This window comes from Drosophila biarmipes, chromosome 2R, assembly GCF_025231255.1.
Source record: "Drosophila biarmipes strain raj3 chromosome 2R, RU_DBia_V1.1, whole genome shotgun sequence".
NCBI classification, from domain to species: Eukaryota; Metazoa; Arthropoda; class Insecta; order Diptera; family Drosophilidae; genus Drosophila; species Drosophila biarmipes.
In genome coordinates this window covers 10,328,988-10,349,203 of record NC_066615.1, presented here as the reverse complement: position 1 = coordinate 10,349,203, position 20,216 = coordinate 10,328,988, and the positions used below count along the sequence as shown (strand labels likewise).

At 44.5% G+C, this 20,216-nt stretch overlaps 2 protein-coding genes and 1 pseudogene across 6 annotated transcripts in view; 2 read left to right on the top strand and 1 right to left on the bottom strand.

The window, feature by feature from the left end:
* Window positions 1-20,216, bottom strand: part of LOC108030114 (zinc finger protein jing) — a 128,902-nt gene that overhangs the window by 21,573 nt on the left and 87,113 nt on the right. The window lies entirely within an intron of this gene.
* On the top strand, window positions 650-1,499 carry LOC108030116 (uncharacterized). Of its 3 annotated transcripts, none has more exons than XM_017102816.2 (3): window positions 650-792; window positions 848-1,041; window positions 1,098-1,242. In XM_017102816.2, the coding sequence occupies exons 1-3, from the start codon at window positions 741-743 to the stop codon at window positions 1,155-1,157; spliced, it is 306 nt and encodes a 101-aa protein (XP_016958305.1). In that variant the 5' UTR covers window positions 650-740; the 3' UTR covers window positions 1,158-1,242. The 3 variants fall into 3 exon arrangements, with proteins under 3 accessions (XP_016958305.1, XP_050744238.1, XP_050744239.1); XM_050888281.1 differs by having other exon boundaries at window positions 651-792; window positions 848-1,036; window positions 1,098-1,499; XM_050888282.1 differs by lacking the exon at window positions 650-792 and having other exon boundaries at window positions 900-1,041; window positions 1,098-1,499.
* On the top strand, window positions 2,000-2,659 carry LOC108030117 (uncharacterized; annotated as a pseudogene).

The window sequence follows — 20,216 nt, the reverse complement described above, 5'->3', positions numbered from 1 at the left end:
ATCCATTGTCCCCGTTAAGACACTTGGGGCACTCCATTCTCTAGTTAAATGCATTACCCCGAAATCTCATCGAAAAGAAAAGCTAGTGCTTAAATAGGGGTTCTTACTTCTTTCCTAGGAACCTTGAATTTATGTGTAAGACAATATACTTTTAAAGGTCTTTGAAAGTATATTTACTAGTATTCAAACACCTTTTGTGGACAATAACTAGTTTTTGAAATAAGAAAAATCATAGTAGAAGTATTAGGAAACCTTTTCTAGATTGAACAATGTGACAAAACTGTTTCCACCACAGAAAGAGAATATTACAGAGCTTTAAAAATGCATTTTCGGTTTCCGTGGCTTGGCAAGCCAAAATGTGGATCGTTATTAATGTAGCCTCTTGGCTTCCTCTGAATACTGAATACCGAATACTGCTCTTCAGAGACGATTTCCAGGAACCTTCGACCGAAGCCAGCCCACGTAGCATAATGAGCACAGAATTCAGGGAATTTCGCCATCTGCGGAAGAATTCATTAAAGATCAGCTGAATCAGTTCGTGGCTGCCGCTGAAATATGCAAACGTCATTCACGAGCCGTTAATTATGGGCGTGGGTTTCTATTGATCACTGCATCTCGATGTGAATCAAGGGAATGTATGTATAGGTTAAGATCATAATGTATACCGCTCGCCTAGGACACTGGGCTGTATTGAATAATCTATATTATTTGACATTTACACAAAAATACATAATATTGATATGTCATTTAGCGTAATAAATTTTCTGTTTACATTCCTCGTTTTGGTGCCAGGTAAGCGAGTTATATTTTATTTGGGATTCATATAATTTAGGACACCTTCCTTCAGGTATTCTTGGTCAGTGCATAGAGTGTAAAGCCCGCGGGAAGTTCCACTGCCAGACGAACTACACGGGCTACTACTGCGCTCCAGGCGCTTACATCAATGAAAATGCGATTTCAGAGCATACATGCAACACGAGTGGCAGGACTTACAAAAGCCCCTTCTCGGCGTGCACGCCCTATCCATTCGAAATAAGTTCGGTATTCGGAGCTTCAACTGAAAGAACTGAGGAACTCTTAATAATTCTCTCCCGCAGCTTACATCGAGACGTTTTGCTGTCTTTATTCACCCTCCCTTGGCTGTCAGATGGCCCTGAATCCAGGTATCTTCAACAGGGAGAAGCTACCTGTCAGCAGATGCGAGGATTGCATTGGGCACTGCCGATGCTTGAACAAGGGTGCTCCTTTTTTTCAGCCCAGGAAAGGGCTTTCCCTCTTGGGGATTTGCGCCATGCTAACCCAGTCGATGAATTTGAGAATTTAGGACTGAATGAGGTGCGAAACTTATTGAAGCATTGACAGTAGTTCGACGTGGGTGATTATAACTACTCCACCTCGGGCAACTGAATTGTGTGGAAGAAAATACAGTGTCATAGCCAACCAATTTTTCAAAGTTAAGAAGGTAAAATATGTATTAAAAAATAAAATTTTCGATTGAATATATAAGAGATTTCGAATATCTCTGCTCCTTAAAATTATGAAATTTTTATAATCAAATATTATATAATTACACTAGTTCTCAAACAATATCTCCCAAGTTGGAGTTAGAGTTGAACTCTATAAGGTCGAACTCTATACCTTACCAGGAAAAATCATCATCCATTTTGGGACATATTCAAAATACTCTTTTGTAAGCTAACGTTATTTTATCAGTGTGAAAATGTCATGAATTTGTCCTTAGGACTAGAAGACTCTTATTTGTAAACACCTAAATAAATGAAAGACCTAAGCTAGCTAATAAAAACTACAAATGGCTGAAAAGCAAGATGGATGTCCTTCGGTCAATAAACGTACTTCAGCGATTGAAGCATTTGACCATCCAATGGCAGCTCTCAAGCCGAGGAAAATGCCCAGAAAGCGGGGTCGGCTGGCGGTACGTGACTGGGACCATTATTGTTTGCTTATCTACACCTAATTGCTTCTGGCTACACTTAATAATATGGCGCAGGCATAGCCACAACGTCATCGTCATCGCCGTCGTAGTCGTCGTCATGGGGAAGTCATCTCCACCCCCTCGAAAAAGGAGAAGGTGGAGGTCTTGCTTGTTTGTTCGGTTTCCCACTTTGCGTTGGTCTACTCGCCGCTTCTCTGGCGTTTTCATTCAGCCCGAGATTTGTTGCACCATAAAAAGGGCTTCTCGAGATTCTCTCCATCCCCCCTACATAATACCAGCTCCCCGGGCTATATTGTGTTCCCTCGGAGGCAGTGGGACTCGAAATTCGGAGTCCGGGGCTCGGGGTCCGTGGCTATTTGTTTGTCCGCCGTCCGTTGTGCTGTCTTCTGGTTGTTTCTTCCTCACTCTCCTCGTTCTTTTCGCTTTTTCAATTTGGTGGCATGAAAAATTTCATTGGAATTGGATTTTATGGTGGGGCCCCCTTCTGATGGATTTCTTTTTTCGGTAGGTACAAATTGTGTGACGCTAATGGAGCATGCGGGCGGGCGAGGGTCTTCGATTTTCGGACGAAAGATGTTGGACATCACACAGCGACGCGGCTCATTAGCTAAGAGATTAAAGTGGTTACAGTCACATTAAACTATTGGAATACTATCAAATGGTCAAGTCCTAAGGGGCCTCTACCACTAAGATTTTGATAACAAGGGTAAGAATTTAAAAGAATTTTTGTAGCATCTGTCAGAAAAACTTAAATCCCTCTTTTCCAGTCTCTGTTTCTCAAATTATTCCTATATTTTCCATTTCATTAACCCCCTGTCATTTCCATCCATTTCTATGCCATCTATCTTGAGTGCTAATTGTTACGAGTTTCCATCCCCCTAGGCAAGGAGAGGGGTGCGAATAGGGGATGCTTTTAGTGGCTGTCCACACAGTTTGTCCAACTCGAGAGGAGCAGATGGGGAGGCTGGGCAGAGCAGTGGAAATTTCATGTTCTCCGTTTTTCCTTCACCCCACTGCCTTTTCTCGATTCTCCCCACATTTTCCGTGTGTCGATGCATTCGTCGCAATGTGACAATTGCTAATTTAGCTGTGGGATCCGCCCTGCCCCCGACTGCAATTTGGGGGCGTGGTCCAGGAAGTGCGTGACTCGACTGCCTTGCAGTCCATGGGAATATCAATTGAAGAGGGGACGGTGCGCGGAGGATGGGCGGCTGGTCTATGAACAATAATCAGGCTAATAAACATTTCATTCACAGGCCTCATTGAGCGGAGCCAATAATAACAGCAACATGATGGCTGTCTGCATATGCCAAACGCTGAATAGGAGCCATGAAAACAAGGGCCCCGTCCCCACACCGCAACACATGGGGGCAGACAAGACGATTGCTTTCGTTTTCATCGTTTGGCTGTCATAATACGAGGGCTCCAGACATAAACCGGAAATTATTGATTTCGGTTTTCCCATTCTGGATAAGAAGGGGCTGCTTATCCTAAACAGGCGCGGAGAATATGCTGGAGTTCTATACTTCTATACTTATCCAGTTGGTAATTCACATTTCTAGTTACGACTCCGCATACCTGAAAGAGGAAAGAAAATTTGTAGATTAGTGGTGTGCGAAAAATTGCTTAATACAGAATTACTTTTTATATTAACTTCTTAAAGGCAGTTGCAAATGGAGAATTACTTCCCCTTAAATCACTTTTCCGCCGCAAACAAACCAGACATCTGTACGTTGCAATCAAAACAAGAACAATAGAACGAACTACTGCCAGTCTGCAATCCCTGGAGCTCAATTCCCACCCGACTTCATCCCAAAACTGGTTAATCCCACGCAAGCCCTAACGATTAACCGAGCCGAACCGAACCCAAACCAAAACAAAACCCAATTCCAAACTCCAGCCAAGCCGAACCGCAATGAAAATTGCCGCCCAAAAGAAGTTCAGATAACCACCGGAGATATCAACGTGGCACAAGCAGTGGATATAGCGACAGAAGGCCGTCATAAAGGGTACCAGTAACAGTAAAATTCGGAGAAATAAAAAAGGCAACCGGAGGCCCTACTAAATGCGGGCATCAAAGGAAAGTGTACCAATTCCAAAAGAAGGAATACAACCTGGCAGCAATAGGACATGAGTTCCAAGTCCATTCCGACACCATAAGTTCTCATTGAACCACAAACTAATGCCACTAATATGTAACAAAATATGTCGAGTATTCACTCAAAGTTTCTTCTTTATTGGCTTATATATGATTAAATATTTATTATTTATTAAAAAAGATAAATGATCAAAAACTCAGTTTTATTAGATAGTTTTCAACATGACGTTCATATTTGGCAGAAGCAAGACGGGCTTTAAAGCTGTGAACATGTTGCTAACATTAAATTCCGAGTTTCTTTCAGTGCACAAACGGAAGTAAACCCATTTACCACGGGAAAATAAGAAGGGCAATGGGCAACAGGAAGGTCAAAAGGTAGGGGCTTGTCAGAAAGTCATCCCGAGGGCAGGCTGTGCGATGGGAAATCCAATAGCAGCCGGCCAATCCAAATAAGCATATAAATGGGATTAAGTTTACAAAGGCCAACAAACAACAACAGCGTCGAAAGGAAAGTAAAAAGAATAAGGAGGGGAAAAACTTTCAAATACCCTTTTAAAAATAACACTCAGAGTATAATAGGGTTCGATGAATGCAAATTGTGAATTGTAAAGGTAATTTAAATTCAAAAATAAGTTTATTTGTAACTAAAATTTCTATAGTTCCTTTTATAAGCTATGTCTGGAGATTTAACTAATAGCATTGGCTTAGAATAGGATGAGGGAAGGAACCCTCTTTGAAAACCCTATTTGGAAACCCATTATTTTAAAAATAAGTTTATAATAATCCAATATTTTCCAAGAGTTACATTTTATGTAAACCAAAATATTGAGTTATAAATAGAGATTTGCATGATGGGCTATTTTAAGAATAGGTTGCGAAAACGCAGAACCCCCTTGGGAAGGGCATCAAAAATTGCATATCCAATGAGCGGAAGAGCGGAAGTGGCGAATGCAATAAAAAGGAGGCGGGAGAACCGCGCCAACTGTCAAAACTCCCACGATGTCCGAGCCTGCACTGAGCAAAACCGGCACCCACTCCGAAAGTTGAAAGTTCGGGCCATGGGAGAGCAACCCCATGAGGGGTTCAGCCGAGTCTAACCCTTCGGACGAACGACGGTCGATTGGTTAGCAACAATAGCAACTTCTGAAGGGTTAGCACGTGGTCCTCATCCAGCTGCACATCCACTTCCACATTCGTGCCGATCCAGGTCCTGCCTGGGCACTTTGTATATTCAATTAGCGCCCGCTGCCATGTCGAACATTTCCGCAAGTTGGGGCACGGCCTCTGTGAAAGGCCTGCTGTGGGTGCCTTTTGGGGGGGCGGTGGAGCTCCTGCAACCCACTTGTTTGCATTTCTAATGCAATTTGCGGCCGCAGCGCTTTTGTTGCAGCCCTGCCGGACTGCCCAGCACCCAAATTGTGTGGCGTGTCGTGTCCATTAGCACCTCAACGCTCATAATACAAATTCATTAATAACCATCCCCACCACTGGCCATCCCGAACACGTGGCCACCGGGCGAGGGCTTAATTAACCTCCGAAGGGAGCCACCTTATCCGGGGTCAATCTCTTTAACTGCGGTGAAACCGGAGAGACAGAAGCCCACCTCCTTGCTGTCCTTCAGCCGGAAACCGTACCCCTTGAGTCACCGCGAAATGTTCTCATTCATTAAACTTTCGGGGCAGCGAAAGGAGTAAGGCCTCAAGTCAAACTTGATTGACTATTGTAATTGCTGTCCACCCCCCCAAACGGTTTAGCCTTCCGCAATATCTGGTGAACGTGCTCCATTTTATCTCACACATTAGTTAAAGCTTGCGGCGAGACCCACAACAAACAAGTAACAAACAAACACAACAAAACACTTAGGCGAAACACTTTTAATTTGAGCGGTACGATGGGGAGGGGATAAAATGGGTTAGAACCCCTTCTTGTGGGCTAGTTGGGGGCGAGCTTGAAACTGATGCCCGGCACGTGGACGTGGGAAGAGCACGACGCCCTCGGAGACGCGGACACAAAAGACGGACAGCCGAGAAGCGGTGATTCCACCGAGCGCACTGGGATTCCGCACTATTTAAATGCGGCTTTCAAGCTGTGCCGAAAAGGGGGTTGTCGAAACTAAGATGGATGTGGGGGGAGGGGGGCCAGCACCCTGAGCCGTCGGCACGCGCACAAATTAGTGAGCAGCAGATATGAAAGACTGGGCTCGTGCCACTCACTCACTCACTGGCACTCGCATTCGACAACAACAACAATGGGGCTGCGTATAATCAAAAATTAACATAACAATACAGTACACAAAGGCCGCCCGAAAGAGAGGCACTGAGTTGCCGGGGAAGATACAAAGAAAAGCAAAAAACACACGAGTATCGAGATGGATTCACATGGGCAAGAACTTAAAGCCAAGACTTCGATTGCGCCTGAGCCCGTAATGAAAGGGTTAGCTCGGGCTCAGGGAAGGCGATGCGATCGGAGCTGGGGTCTCATCGTGTCGAGGGTAGAGGGTAAAGGACGGGGAAGGAGTGCCGCAGCACCCAACCCAGGACGGACCTTTAGCACGGCGGCCGAACCAGGAAAGCGGTCTGGCGTCCTCTACTAAGCGTACACTTGGGAAAATGTTGTTCGAATTTAAAAGCTGCTAAATGAAATGCTCTTGGAACTAGCAGGATCGGTAGGTAAGAATTCATTTTGCAGCGAATTTATCTCTTTTGATAAGTTCATAATATAATGTTTTGATAAGTTCATGACATAAGTTCATAACATAATAACAGAAAGAAAGGTATGTACTCAGGTGTCGAAAAGAGGAAGCCCACGTGTCCAATGAATTAAGACCGTTTACTTAAAGCTAAAGGTGTTTCTAGTATACTCAAGTGTGGGCTGATACAAAAACAGACAGAAAATTAACCTTAATTTGAGAAATTGTCTTCTCAACTATTCGAGAAAAACCGTTCTTGTTTTTTGAGATGAACTGATTTTTAAATGAATATGAAGGGAGATTTCATTGTTTTCGAGATAAAAATGGATTTATAACGCGACATGACCTATTTGAGAAGAAAAGTTCTTAAAATAAGACAAAAGTGATTCGGTATACCGTGCTTGAGAAGTTTGGGATTAAGTCAATCTTAGGTCTTGTTTTATATCAGGAAAAGGGGTTGGCTACTGTTTGGTTTCTAGTCTTCGTTTCCTTGTAGAACTGTACTACTGTATTTTAAAAATTAGATAAATTGTAGTTTCAGCAAATGATGTTTATTCGATTCATTCAAAAAAGAAAAGAATGATTTATAAATGTTTGATTTATAAGCCCAATTTTTTTTTCTCAGTGCAATGAAAACACAAAACGTAGACGGGCAGACAAACAGAGTGAGGGAGAGAGAGTGAGCTGGGGGACAGAGACAGAGTAGACAGGCACGCACACAGCCGCACAATTCGATAAAGAAAATTCCCAGCGGGCACTTAATTTACTGCTTGGCGTTCCATTTCATGTCCATTTCCCAGGCGTTCCCCTCACTCGCCTGCGAATACGCACTGTTGCCGCTTTTCTCCAGCTGCAGGATCTCTTTGCTATAGAACTTTTCAAGTGGTTTATAGTGCTTCTTAATAATTTTAAATTAGGCCTAGTCGCTTTATTCCCGATCACTATTAACACAAGAGTTCTTAGACACCGATTATAAGATCTTTTAATTAACAGTTAAGAATAATTAATTCTTCAAATTCTAAAAACCTATTATCCCAAATTATTTTAATAAGTGTTATTTTGAAACTAAGAATATCACATATAAGAGCAGGATAAGATACCATAAATCCCTTAAGTCAAGGCCTCTAGAGAGCTATGGCTTGTTTTACACTCCCGATTTTGGATGGTCCTAGCTTTAAGAGCAACGCTGTGACTTTCAACACTGTTTAGATATTGTATTTCGATTAGTTCCGCAACTCCCTAGCTGTAGATCCATTTACATAAATTCGATCCCTGGCCTGGCGTCGTGTTTCATGGTTGCCAAACTGATTTCTTTTCCGGGGAACTGACTTTTCGTCCTTCCCCGTACTCCCCTTCCTCCGCCCCTGCCTCTCACCCCCTGACGCCCTCCTGACCTCGCCGATTTCCCTGCCACACGTGCCGCACACCCCGCCACCGAAAAGCCAACGAGGCCAGCGTAATCATAATAATGAGAGCGAGTAAGAGCGCGCATTATGATAATAATAGTGTGCCAAATGCCTGGCCCGTGGTTCTTTCAGGGGATTTTTTCAGGGTTGCTAGGCTGCCGCAGCCAAGGGTTGGCCCTCGAGTCCTCAACTTCAGCGTCGAGTTGAGAGTGTGTTTTGCTTAGTTTTTAAAAATATTTGAGTTATTTGAGGAATGCATTTGGTTGGGTTCGGTTTTAATCATTTGTTGTTCTACCCGATGGATGCTTAGAGCTGCTTACTGTCGCACAACAAAGGAAGGGCTCCCGGCACGAAATGGCACTGATCTTTTCGCGGAGTGTGTGCGGAATGTCGAGTGCCTCGCGAACGGGGTGGAATGAATACTGGGAAGGGACGGCGATATCAAGGATGAGAACCGATGGGGATTCGGCTGGGATCATATATTATTATTAAAGACTCACAAATTCCTGCGTTTTATAGCTTGTGGACTTGGGTAGAAAAAATAGCCTTGAGATCGGTAAGTTACTATAAAATAATAAAAATATTTTGATCAGTATGAAATACTTTGGGTTTTTAGTGATATAGTCCTAAACAGTCTTTGGTGCTACACTCCTGTCCCCTAACGTAGATGTTTTGGTACCTTTTATGCCGCTGAAGTCCTTATGAAACTGAATACCACACTAATGTAAAAAAATACCGTGCCAAAAACAAGTACAAACAGCCGTGATTTATAAGAGAGTTTTCAGCCAACCCTTTAAAAGCGATCGCGCACAAAAAGTTCTCATATTTGATCACATCAGTAATAATTCCCAACTCTTTATTCTTGCAGCGCTCGGTATAGAATGCCCATAAATATTTTTTTTCTTTATATTGATTTAAGTAATGTTATCCATAAATCATGCCTTTAACTTTCTTACTTTATTATTAAATCTTTCTTGTACAATATATTTTAGAGTTATTTACACTTGATTTAAGACCGAAGGGTTTTTAAACCTAGTTTTATTTTAGGTCTTAAAATTTCGTGTTTGAAAGCAGTATTTTGTTCTCGGGTTTTGTATTTTGCATACTTGGCGAAGTTTTGACACTTAAAATACTTGATTCAAGAACGGAACACTTGACATTTTTCTTTGTGAAGAGACCCTTATCGCAGAACCCATTTGTGCTCGTGTGGCACAGCTGTTATATAAGAATGATATCACTGTAATCTGAACCATTCGTATTCAAATGTCCTCGACAGCTTTCTGGTATTTTAAAGCTAGAATAACCAAAGTGATTTGTTTCAAGAATCCCCTTCAAGAGCTTAGGCCTGTGGCAGCCTAATCCTATTTCAGACTCCCCTCCCTCCTCTCAAGCGATTCCCTCCACTCTTTGAACTTCACTTCCACATCACCGACGCTCGAATAGATGATGAGGAGCAAGAAGCCGCTCCTGTTCGCATTCATTCATCTCACTCGAGACAAAATCAAAATTCAACTAATTTGCATTTTCGATTTGCATATTTACACAGAATCCAGCCTATCGTCGGGTGCAGTCCGACCATCTACCCATCAACCCATTCACCAAACTCCACACAGTGCCTCTGTCATTGAAATTAAATTGATTGCAAATACTGAAGATTGACTTGAAGTGGGGATAGCCGACAAAGAAGCGGATGCAGCCCGGCTCCATGTTGATTTTTGATAACTTTCCGGGTCTGATTTCCAGCTGCCTCCCCAGCAGGTATAGTCAAAGTCAAAGTCAGGGCCTGTAATTGCAGTTTGTGTGCTGAAGGGTTGATCGTGGTGCAATTGTGCCAAATGCCATTAATGAAAATCACAAACACAGTGCCTCCGAATGCGTATCCGAACCCTTAACCCCCTGGCACATGGCACGAAAACGCCACCCTAATTTGAAATTAAGCAGCCTGCGTGTGGATGGGGTTAAAGGGTGTGCAAAATGCATTATACAAGATGCGTTAATGGAAAGCCAAACGGAGGAAGCGGGTGGGGGAGCTACCTCCCATCCCCTCTTCAACCAGGAATCTTCGCAAGAGGGACAAAGTTAAACAGAAGAATCATTTCAAGTCCCGGAACTGGAGAGCAGAAAGTTGGGCGGTCAGGTCACTTGGACTATTTAATAAACTTTATTTGACTGGAGCTCGAGAAAAACTTACTCGCAACTTTCGGAAATTGGCACAGCCCAAATCAGTTGCGAAACAAGTTGATTGAGCAATTTATCAAGCGCCCAGCGAGCAGAAGGCAAACAACTGAAGGACAGGGTGGTGGTAAGGTTCCAAATTGAATGGGATTGGGATTGGAACTGGGAACTGGGACTGGGTGCTCGTGTCATGAGCCGGCAAAAGAAATGACAGCACGCGTCTGGAGAAGGGACTTACAGGAGACCCAACCCCGGGTGTTTACTTAGCCAGGATTGAGCCTGCCACCCCAGCAGAGCCGCTGCTTAAATTTGTCTAAACAAATTGGAAAATTTTATAAAAATTGGTTTATGATGCTGACATTTGTACGGCATCCGGAAGCGGGCAGAAGGCTGCTGTTAGGCAAAAAAAAACAGAGGAACCCATCGAAAGCCAACGGGAAAAGTGCAGCGAAGCGTTCAGGCTGAGAGGGTTTTAAGCCACCCAGGTGCCAAGGGGTTTGCTCTGACGCTGTATCTGCTTCTGTTTCAGAGACGGTCTCCGAAAACCCAACAAGTGCCAGGTGAGGGCTGAATCTGAGTCTCCTGATGGCGCCATCAATAACAGACTGACAGCGACATTGGCAAGTGGATGAGTGAAACAAATCAATAAGCTCGGGTTGGAGATGGGATGGAGTCAAGTGTCGAAGGCGATCGAATGGGTCTTACAAATCTGGTTGAATGATTTAAAGCGTAGGCCCCACAAGACATAAAGGAAATTAATATGGCTTTTACTTGCAGTTAAACTTAATTTCACCATATAAATCCAATCTAAACGATTTAAATTACGCCAGCCGCCGGCGAGTGGCAAGACATTAAATTGATAAATAACCAAAACTTTGCTCATAATCGCCGGCGAAATGGGCTTGTCTTAAAGGAAGTAGCTCTGTGGGTGGGTGGAGGTGGCCGAAGGTCTAACCCCCCGGCCATATGGTAGCTGTAGAGCCAAAACATTTATCAAGGACCAACAGAAAGGCCCTCTGACGTCTATGCCGCGTCTGGGTTTGTTTGCTCTAACAATTTGCGGGTGTCCGGCCGGAGGAGGCGGGTCTGCATCCGGACGGTGATCCATTTAAATTCCGCACATAAATTAACGCACTTTGCATATATCTCACATGTGTCGGCAGGCAGTCAACTATGGCCACCACCTCCTCCGACTCCGACTTCATCTGCAGGCTTAGCTCATCTCCTGGTGCTGCTGTCTTTCGTCCTGTTTTTGCGGTCCAGCCCCAAAGCCAGGTCCTGCATCCGTTTGCCGGCTCATTGGACGGATCGTTTGGTTGACTGACTGGACGACATATTGATGTATTGGCCGTCCGAATTGAATGACTGTCGGCTGGCCAAATCATGTCAGCGCCCAAATGTTACTAATAACGAGAGCACAACCCTGACAAACACCTCGGCCCAGCCTCTTTTCATTACTTTAAATGCTTTACACGTACAGCATTTAGGATGCGGCGGAACAGAGGGTGCGCTGCCCCATGTCTTTCTCCTCCTTTTGCGGCAGGGGTGCGAGGGCAGCTACGAACGTTCCATTGATGCAGCCGACGCACGGCGAACGCATTTCGCACGCAATTCAATCTATTTCCCTTTGTCAGTCGCAATCTTTTTGTCACGGGCTGCGAGTGCGACTGATGAGAATGGATGATGTCGCCGAAGTTGCCGGCTCTTTTTTACGGACTCTGCAGTGGGAAATGAGGCAACTGCAGGGCAGGGGATGGAATGGGAGGCCACCTCACTATTTGCTGATTACAATAGTGCCACATATTGCTTTTATGGCTCACTGTGGAGGAAACGGCGACACGTGTAGCTGGATGATAATCAGCATAACAGGCTTCCTCGGGTTCTGCGTTTTCCCCCAAAAATAGCTTGTTTGAATCGGTTTGGACAATGTTAAATGATTAGGATCATATAAAGTTACAATCCTGTCTCTTTGATTAACGCCTTATGACACTGTACCTTAATCGGATTTAATATAAAAATTCATAAAACGTTGTTAGGGTAAAGGCCCTTTTTCACCAGGTTGTCATCACTTTCTGATCAAACCAAGAACTTATTAAAAAATCAAGCCAGTGCGATAAGGTCTTTGGAACAATAAATTTTAACGTACTGTGGGTTAATTATCCTTATCAGTATCCTTCTACTATGATATCTCTACCTCCTCAGAACTCTCATCAGACATTTAATCTTGCAAGGAAATTACTCCACTTAAGGTTCCATTTCAGAGACTTTTGCAGCCCCGACTCCAATTTAATTCCCCCATATGCTGACATCGCAAAGTTCCTCCACATTCATTGCTTCCCCTTTACTCCACTCACCACAAAACATTCTCCATTGGCACAACTCTCTCCTAACGAAATTAAAGTCTTTCAATCAGAATGTTTCCATGTGTGTGGCATGCCACTTAGAGCCGAACAAGACTTTGGGGGTAAAACTATAAAAAAGTGTTACACGGACAATTAAGTTTTTATGAAGCATTTCCGCTAGGTGGCGCTTGTGAGCAGGCGGGTAAGCAACAAGCACGAAAACAAGTGTACACTGTACATACAAACTCATATGTGTGGACACACTTTGACTTTCTTACAGAGGCCAGGGCAAAGGGGAAAAGCGACCAAGTACAGGGAAACGCGGCTTGTGTGTGCGGCCCCTTTTTGCTGGCTATTTGTATTTAAATACATTTTAATAAGTATTTATTGTTTTTACAGACTTCATGGCGCCGTGGACTTGGCCCCGCCCCCAAAAAGGGAACAAAAAGCCAACACGACCCCGTCCAGTACTTAGCGCTTGCCAAATTAGACATGCAACAGTAATGACAGCGGCAACAAGGGGTTAAGTTAATCAAAGGGCACAGGCACACACGCGGGGACCCCAACCACCCACCCCAACCCCGACAAGTGATCCACTACCCGAGGAAATCCCAATCAGAGCTGCTTCTTTTCTGGCCTCTCCTTGGGCGGAGCAATTAACTACGCTTTGATTAACACTCCACACATCCGCACGCTGCTGGCGGCCGTTGACAAGGACGACGACAGCTCCAGCACCACCCACCGACCCGTCAGCCGGCCAGAACCCACCCACTGCCGCAGCAGACGCCTCCTAGCCGCTGTCTGTTAACTAACAGCTGTCAATTACACCCGCGCCAGCTTAGACGCTGTTAAGGCAGTCCTTTGACAGTCCTTCGCCCCGTCGGGCCTTCCGGATTCGTTCGTCGGGCTAACCAGTCGGACTCGAGCTCGGGCCCCGACACCTCCAAGTCGTGACGTACACTGCAACAAAACACCTTGCCTTTCAAAGCACCTTTGAATAATGCTTTGAAAGTTAAGTACTGCAACTATCTACTTTGAATTTGATTCACTAAAAAATAAAAATTTTATATACTGGCGAAATTTTTGATACTTAACAAAAGTAAACGCATGGAAACAATTTGTTTTAACTCTTCCTTAACTTTGTAGTGCGTATGATAAAAGGAAGCGTTATCGTTGAAAGATCATGTTAAATTCTTAAATAATATCTTTTTATTTTTATGCTTAAGTTTTTCAAGAAAAATAACTTAATAATATTAATTATGAAAGGATATCAATAGGTCTGCTTTTTGAAACACTGATTAAAAAAATGATTTTTAGAAATACCTTGCTATACCTAAAAACCAATGTTTTTTTCGGTGTAGTTGCCGCCTGGTGGTAATTAAAGTGCACTTCGTGTTTCTGGATTAGTTCGTGCGCCATCCACTGGCACTTTATTAGGCCCGCCCGCCCCGTCGTCCCCTTCTAATTCTCACCACCCCCCGCCGACTTCCGTTGGCGCTTAGCGGATGTGTCGCTTTGGCTTGTACTGTAATAAGTTATGACACTTTTAGCGCCCACTGTGCGTGGGCCCAGGGTGTAAGTTTATATGACGCAGTGTGCTGCTGAGTGCTCGAACGCAAGAGCCACCCCTTTTGTGTTTTGGCCACAAGAAGTTCATTGAAGCGCATAATCGCATGTTAAATGTGTTGTAATTAAAATATTAATTTCTCCGTTCTTGGGCCTTTCTCCTCAGCCGGTAGTTGATTTCCCCTCGATTCCCTGACCCTGTCCCCGCCACCATCAATCCCATCAACGTCGTAATCAGCATCATGGAAACCATAATCATTCACAATATCTGCTGCCTTGTGGTTTTTCGGCTGCTCTGTAATTATAGTTTTCTGTTTTTCTTCTGCCGTAAATTAAACGTGTGGAGAAAGAGGAACATACAACTTTTTGTGGGAAAAGTGAGGGAAAATATGGAAAAAATATGGAGGGGAGAGAAAATTGGGTAAACAGACTGTTAATACGTTTGTATAAGCCCAGTTTGGGGTTTTTTAAAGGAAGAATCGGGATTAGTTATTTCTTTGCCATATCGATTACTCAGAAATACATTTTTTGAAATCCATACTAATGGTAAGATTGAAGCTGTAAGTAACTGTGCTTGGGTCAACAGGGATTTTGGGAAATGAATATCTGGTTAGACCCCAATCATCATTGAATTCCCATCAGAGCCGCGTTCAATTTGTTTGCCCTTTTCCATTATAAAATTTAGTTGGAATTTCCGTAATGGAATTAAAAACTCACTTAACTTGACTGTTTGCATTAGATCCATTACGCAACCCGTGAAGAGGACGAGCGCAGACACCCTAAACAGTACATATTACTTAGTCAGTGCCCTGAATTTTCCGTTGGCCGTTCAACCACCCAATCTTCTGCTGGCAAACTGCGGTGTTGTAATCGGATATAATTCCTGGTCTCCAGAGAGCAGGCAGCCCGGGGCCAAAGCTCTGAGTAAAAAATACAAAACCTACGAGGAGGACTAAAGACAAAGGCCTCTGGTCCAGGACACACATGGATCGGTTCCTGCTCCTGGCCTGGCAGCTAAGCCATCAGACATGGGCTTTCACATTTGATTTAAAAAAAGAGAAAATTAAATGAAAAATATTCCGTATACGAAATTTCCCGGGCCCCAAGTGACACTCGCAGGGGGCTGATAAAAAGGCGGAAGTGGTTGGGTGTTATAAACAAAAAATTAAGCGCATACGTGAGCTGCATGCGATTTGGGGTCCTGCCCCTCCGACGACCCCCATCCTTTCTGTTTGCTGTCTGGTCTTTGCTGGTCTGGCTTTTTTGCTCATTATGTGCGGTACAGAAAAAAGGAAAAGCCAAGAAAAGCGTTCCGAGATATGGCTACAAACTACCCTCGTGTGAGTGTGTCTATATGTGTTATTGTTATTAAACGAATCCCCGGATCGAATTTGGCCCGGGGAGCGGTCCGTCTGGTTTTGGGTCGCCAACCGTGCGTTGCCGGCTTTTGTAATCGAGACTGACCGCAATCGTACTTCATACCTGTCCCTTTCGCCCCTTAAAAGTCCGCAGACACTAGTCCTCATTAGCGTTTGCCATCCAGATAAAGAGTTATGTCCGAGGACTGGTTGTCAGTTCCAAGTGTCAATAGATAGGACCTGACACCTCACCTATGCATACAAGGAATTTGACTACACCCAGGAAAAGTATGGCCTAAAAGTAGCCTTGATCGAATGATCTTACTTTGAGAACTGTTCTGCTCACATTTCCGAAAAGAATCTTTCTTGAAATCAAGACAAAATGCTCTCAAGTTTGTTGTTCGAGATGTGGTTTCGGCCAAAACAGTGTCACATACGGATTAAATCTTTTTGGTTCTTGATATAGACAATATTGTAATATTACCAATCGTTATTTTTGACATGAACCAATAGTTTTTAGAACTTTTTCTGAGTGTTGTTCCACCACACTTGTAGCTTTATTTTCCTAATTGTCCTGAGTGAGGAGTGGCAAAAAATTGGCATTTCAATTCCATTCCTGGTGTTCATTGGCCTCTGGCAGTTGCCGGGACAACCCCTCGAGCTCCAACAGACCCAAAAAGATAGCCAAATCTATTTTCCCGGCTTATTCACTCGCGCGGTTGTGCCAACTAACAAATGGCTTTCATTTCACTTGACGACTTGCGGCAGATAAGCTGCCGACCCCTTGCTCGCCCCAGATCAAATGGAAATACTATATAGGTAGACCTGGCTTCGATTTCGCTGCACGTGACCAAATCAGTCCCCTCTCGGTGTAATTTTCCGACGAGCACTCCACATGTCCCGGGAAAGCCTCTTGATCCAACCCTGCGGCTGGTACCCTGACGATTTTGGCTGACGCTTCCTTGCCTGCCTGGCAATTACAATTTCATGCTGGGGCTTCGGGCTCGAGCTCCTCACCTTCAGCAAACTCACTTGGCCTGCTTTATAGGCATGTCCTATACTCTTTGCACATGTATGTATAAATTATGTTAATGACAATTTGTCGCTATTTTGGCCATTGCCTTGTTAACTGTCGGAGTCTTGCCAACATAAATATATGGACTGATATTTGGGGTAATGAATATAAATGTCTTTATAAGGTGGTGTGTGATTTCCTGTGGAAAAGCCAGGTTGACATGGCTTATGTTCCAGCCATTTGGTAACTGTCAATAAATACTTGACTTCCTTTGGGTTTCTTTTGTTTGCATTAATGGATTTTAATCAATATGTACAGTTAACTGCAGAAGGGAACCTATACAGAAATGTATTTAGAAAGAAATATAATATACAGACAGGCATTTAAATAAATAAATTTCCCTCGCGAATCACTTTTTTCAATACCGACGTTTTTCTTTTTAATTAAAACTTCTTTCGGAGATTACTTTTAGAACTTAATACCCCCTGAACTGATTTTTCAGCCATTGCTCACTGGCCGTGCTTATCTGGGAGATCCTTATTGAATTGTTATTCATAAATAACATTTGTTTGATCCACCTATTACGCCGCCCTCCTTGACAACCGAGTGGCGATTGGGATCGTCTTTAATGGACCTAAAAGCCACCACCCATGAATGCTGCTCGGGGATGTTCCGAGGAGCAGAGACTGATAATCCTTTCCAAGTACACGCATGAAATGTGCCACATGCTGCGTGCAGCAAATGCAACATTTGTGCCCAAGGCCACCGAGAACAGTTGTTCCACGTGGTGGCGATGGTGGTGCTTCTATCGGTGGTGGTTGAGGTCCTTCCGGGTGTAAGAAGAGTCGCGTGGAAATAGGGCGACAGCCGCGTGGACCGTAACTCAAAATGATTTGGGCAAACAATTGAAGTGGCTAGGCTGCAGGTTCGGGAACACGTGCAGGTCCTAATCCCGAAATTAGGGCGAGGGTCGCTCGGTCCAAGAGAGATGGCTGCCAGACCAGCTGGGAAAGTTTACCTGCAACGAGAGGAACAGACGAAAGCGCTTTTAATTAAATCCCTCGTATTAAACGAATAAAATTTGTGCGATTACTTTAATGCGATGTGCATGTGCGCCCGGGCAGGAGCAAACCGGGCCAATTAGGATTCATAAATCCGGGCTCCGAACTTTTTAGCGTCCATCAAATTGCAGGAAGCGCTGGACATAAAAACCATTTTGGGTTCGGCTGGACAATAAAAGCACAGACTCAAATTGTTTGACAATTAAAAAGGGAGCAATCAGAATTTCGGACAGCCGGCCAGAAGCCAGCAATCCAATGCTATCCGTACATAAATATGTATAGATGTGTTACATTGTAGCGGGCTCTTAATCAACAGGGATCTGAATGGGCCGAATTTGGCAGCAAAATAAGCGAAAAACGGCGCACAAATAAAAATGTAAATATTAATAAGCGTCAATATGCGTTCAACCGTGGCAGAATCCCGTCGAGCTCGGCGTCGAAGCCACTGAATTTCAGGCAAACAAGCGAGCAAACAAACACAAATGCCGCCAGGATCTCCTCCTCTCTTTTCGAAACCCAACTCCCTCCCAGAAATTCTCCCCCAAACCTCAGTTCCAGCTACCCAGAACCGCACCGGGCACAGAAAGGAAAACATTCAGTCAGACACCGAGGGGAGATGGTAATCTGCCACCCACCCTTTCGCCATAACCGCCGTGCGCCCCGTCCAAAATCGGGTGCCGCCGCCCACCAGAGCCCAAAACCGAGCGCCGTACTCCTCGTTGTCGTTTACCACTCGAACGGACTCGGCCGGATTCGGACCCAAACGCTAATGTGAGTCTAAACGCGAGCCGGAGACCGAAACCGATTTCCGCCGCAGGGCCAATGGGTTCCAATGTGTCTACAGTGGGCTGAGCACGTTAGAAATCTTGGAAATTGTTTAAGATTCTGTTAGTTTTTTCATGTCTTCCAAATAATATTAACCTTATTAAAATGAAATATATGTCCTATAAATTAGAATGTAGAAAACAAACTATTTTTTTATTTAGAATCAAGATGGAGATGTATTTTCGCTGTATTATGAAGTTCCTTTCGTTCAATTCGTATTAACGTTTTGGCACTAGATTGATTAGTATATCTTTTATTTTTTAATTTTTTTTACTTACAATTGAGATGGAATACAAACTAAGATACTACGGGACCTAATAAAACTTTGAATCCAATCTGCTAGTTATAAAGTTCCTTCCCTTGAGTTCATATCCCCCTGAGCACCACTGTGAGCGATACGCTGACTTTTTTTTACCCGCTCCCTTCCTACACAAGCTCGAGCACCACCCCCTCCAAAGAGCCCAATCGCCCGCCGTTGCCCGCTGCCCGCTGCCCGCTGCCATCATCATATCAACATCAAGTCATGGACTTTTGTGAAATGGAACTTTCAACACCGGAAGCAGCGTGTTGCATGTATTTATGTAGATATTAGGGCAGTGGCTGGCCCTCCAGCTCGCCCGTCTGCCATCCTTTGGGCCTGCCCGTTCTCTCGGACCACCGCTGCTGGCCAGAAGAGTTCCGTAGGAAGGCGAAGCGAACCGAACCGTATGGCCTCGTGGGGAGTTGGTCCCCGTCGCTCGCTGTTGTTATATTCCATAAGCGCGACTATAAACCAGATTTCCCGGCTCTGCACCCCCTTTGAGCCGGGGACGGAGAGCCACAGGGGCGAGACAGGGGTTAGTCAAATTAAGGTCCGTGTTTCTGTTGTCGGAGATGCACGACACAAATCGGCCAAAAAATATGAAAAGTGGGAGAGAAGCAAAGTAATGAATACCCAACTTTTTCCTCAGCCATTCAATGGAATTATGCATTCATGTCCCATCGAGGATTGGAAAAACGTTTAGCTTGACTTGATTAAACTCCTGTTGGGTCTGCTTAAAGGTAGAACGTAACAATAACAGAAAGGAGACCTTGTTCAAGCCAAGAGATTACTGCAATGCATTTCTCGGCCATAGAAATAAGTTCAATTGAATCCTGACCGCTGGCAAACAAACCGAAGTAGTCGCAACAAACAGACTTCTGGCTGGAGGAGAGTGCTTCGTTTGCCTGTGGTCAGAGCACAGACGGAACCCTTCCATGTGGAACCCTTGCAAGGATAGCTCGTGTCGAGCTGCCACCCCTGAGCCTTTAATCAAATGCAATGCATGCAGCGGGCATGCTCAGGATTACCTCGACGTTCCGGGCTGTAATAAGTATGCGGCAGTATGTTTAATTTAAAAAGTGTCACGCGGCCAGAGGAACTGGACGCGGCCCTCCCTGCCTACCTGACAGATTCGGATGCATGCATCAGCAACATCAATGGGACGTGCAAGCCTTTGACTTGCCAGGGGGTTGCCCCGCGGCACTCGCTCGGAAAAAGAAAAAAAAAAGGAAACCTGTTTGCCCCGAACTTGTTCCTCGACCACTGTCCACTCTGGAAATAGGGGCAGCAAATCTCAATGGGAGAACCGAGGGAGTCGCGTGTTTCATCACAATTCAGGCCTTGGAACTTTGGCTGTCGATTGCACTGGGGAGGGGGTTGTAGAACGGTAAACGGTTTTGCGATAGCATCTGCGGCGGTCTGCCGC

Bases quoted from the DNA above. Each gene is read 5' to 3' on its own strand.
- LOC108030116 (XM_050888281.1), top strand. From the start codon at position 741: ATGTCATTTAGCGTAATAAATTTTCTGTTTACATTCCTCGTTTTGGTG. The intron at 793-847 runs GTAAGCGAGTTA...ACCTTCCTTCAG, and splicing joins ATTCCTCGTTTTGGTGCCAG to GTATTCTTGGTCAGTGCATA. The intron at 1,037-1,097 runs GTTCGGTATTCG...TCTCTCCCGCAG, and splicing joins GCCCTATCCATTCGAAATAA to CTTACATCGAGACGTTTTGC.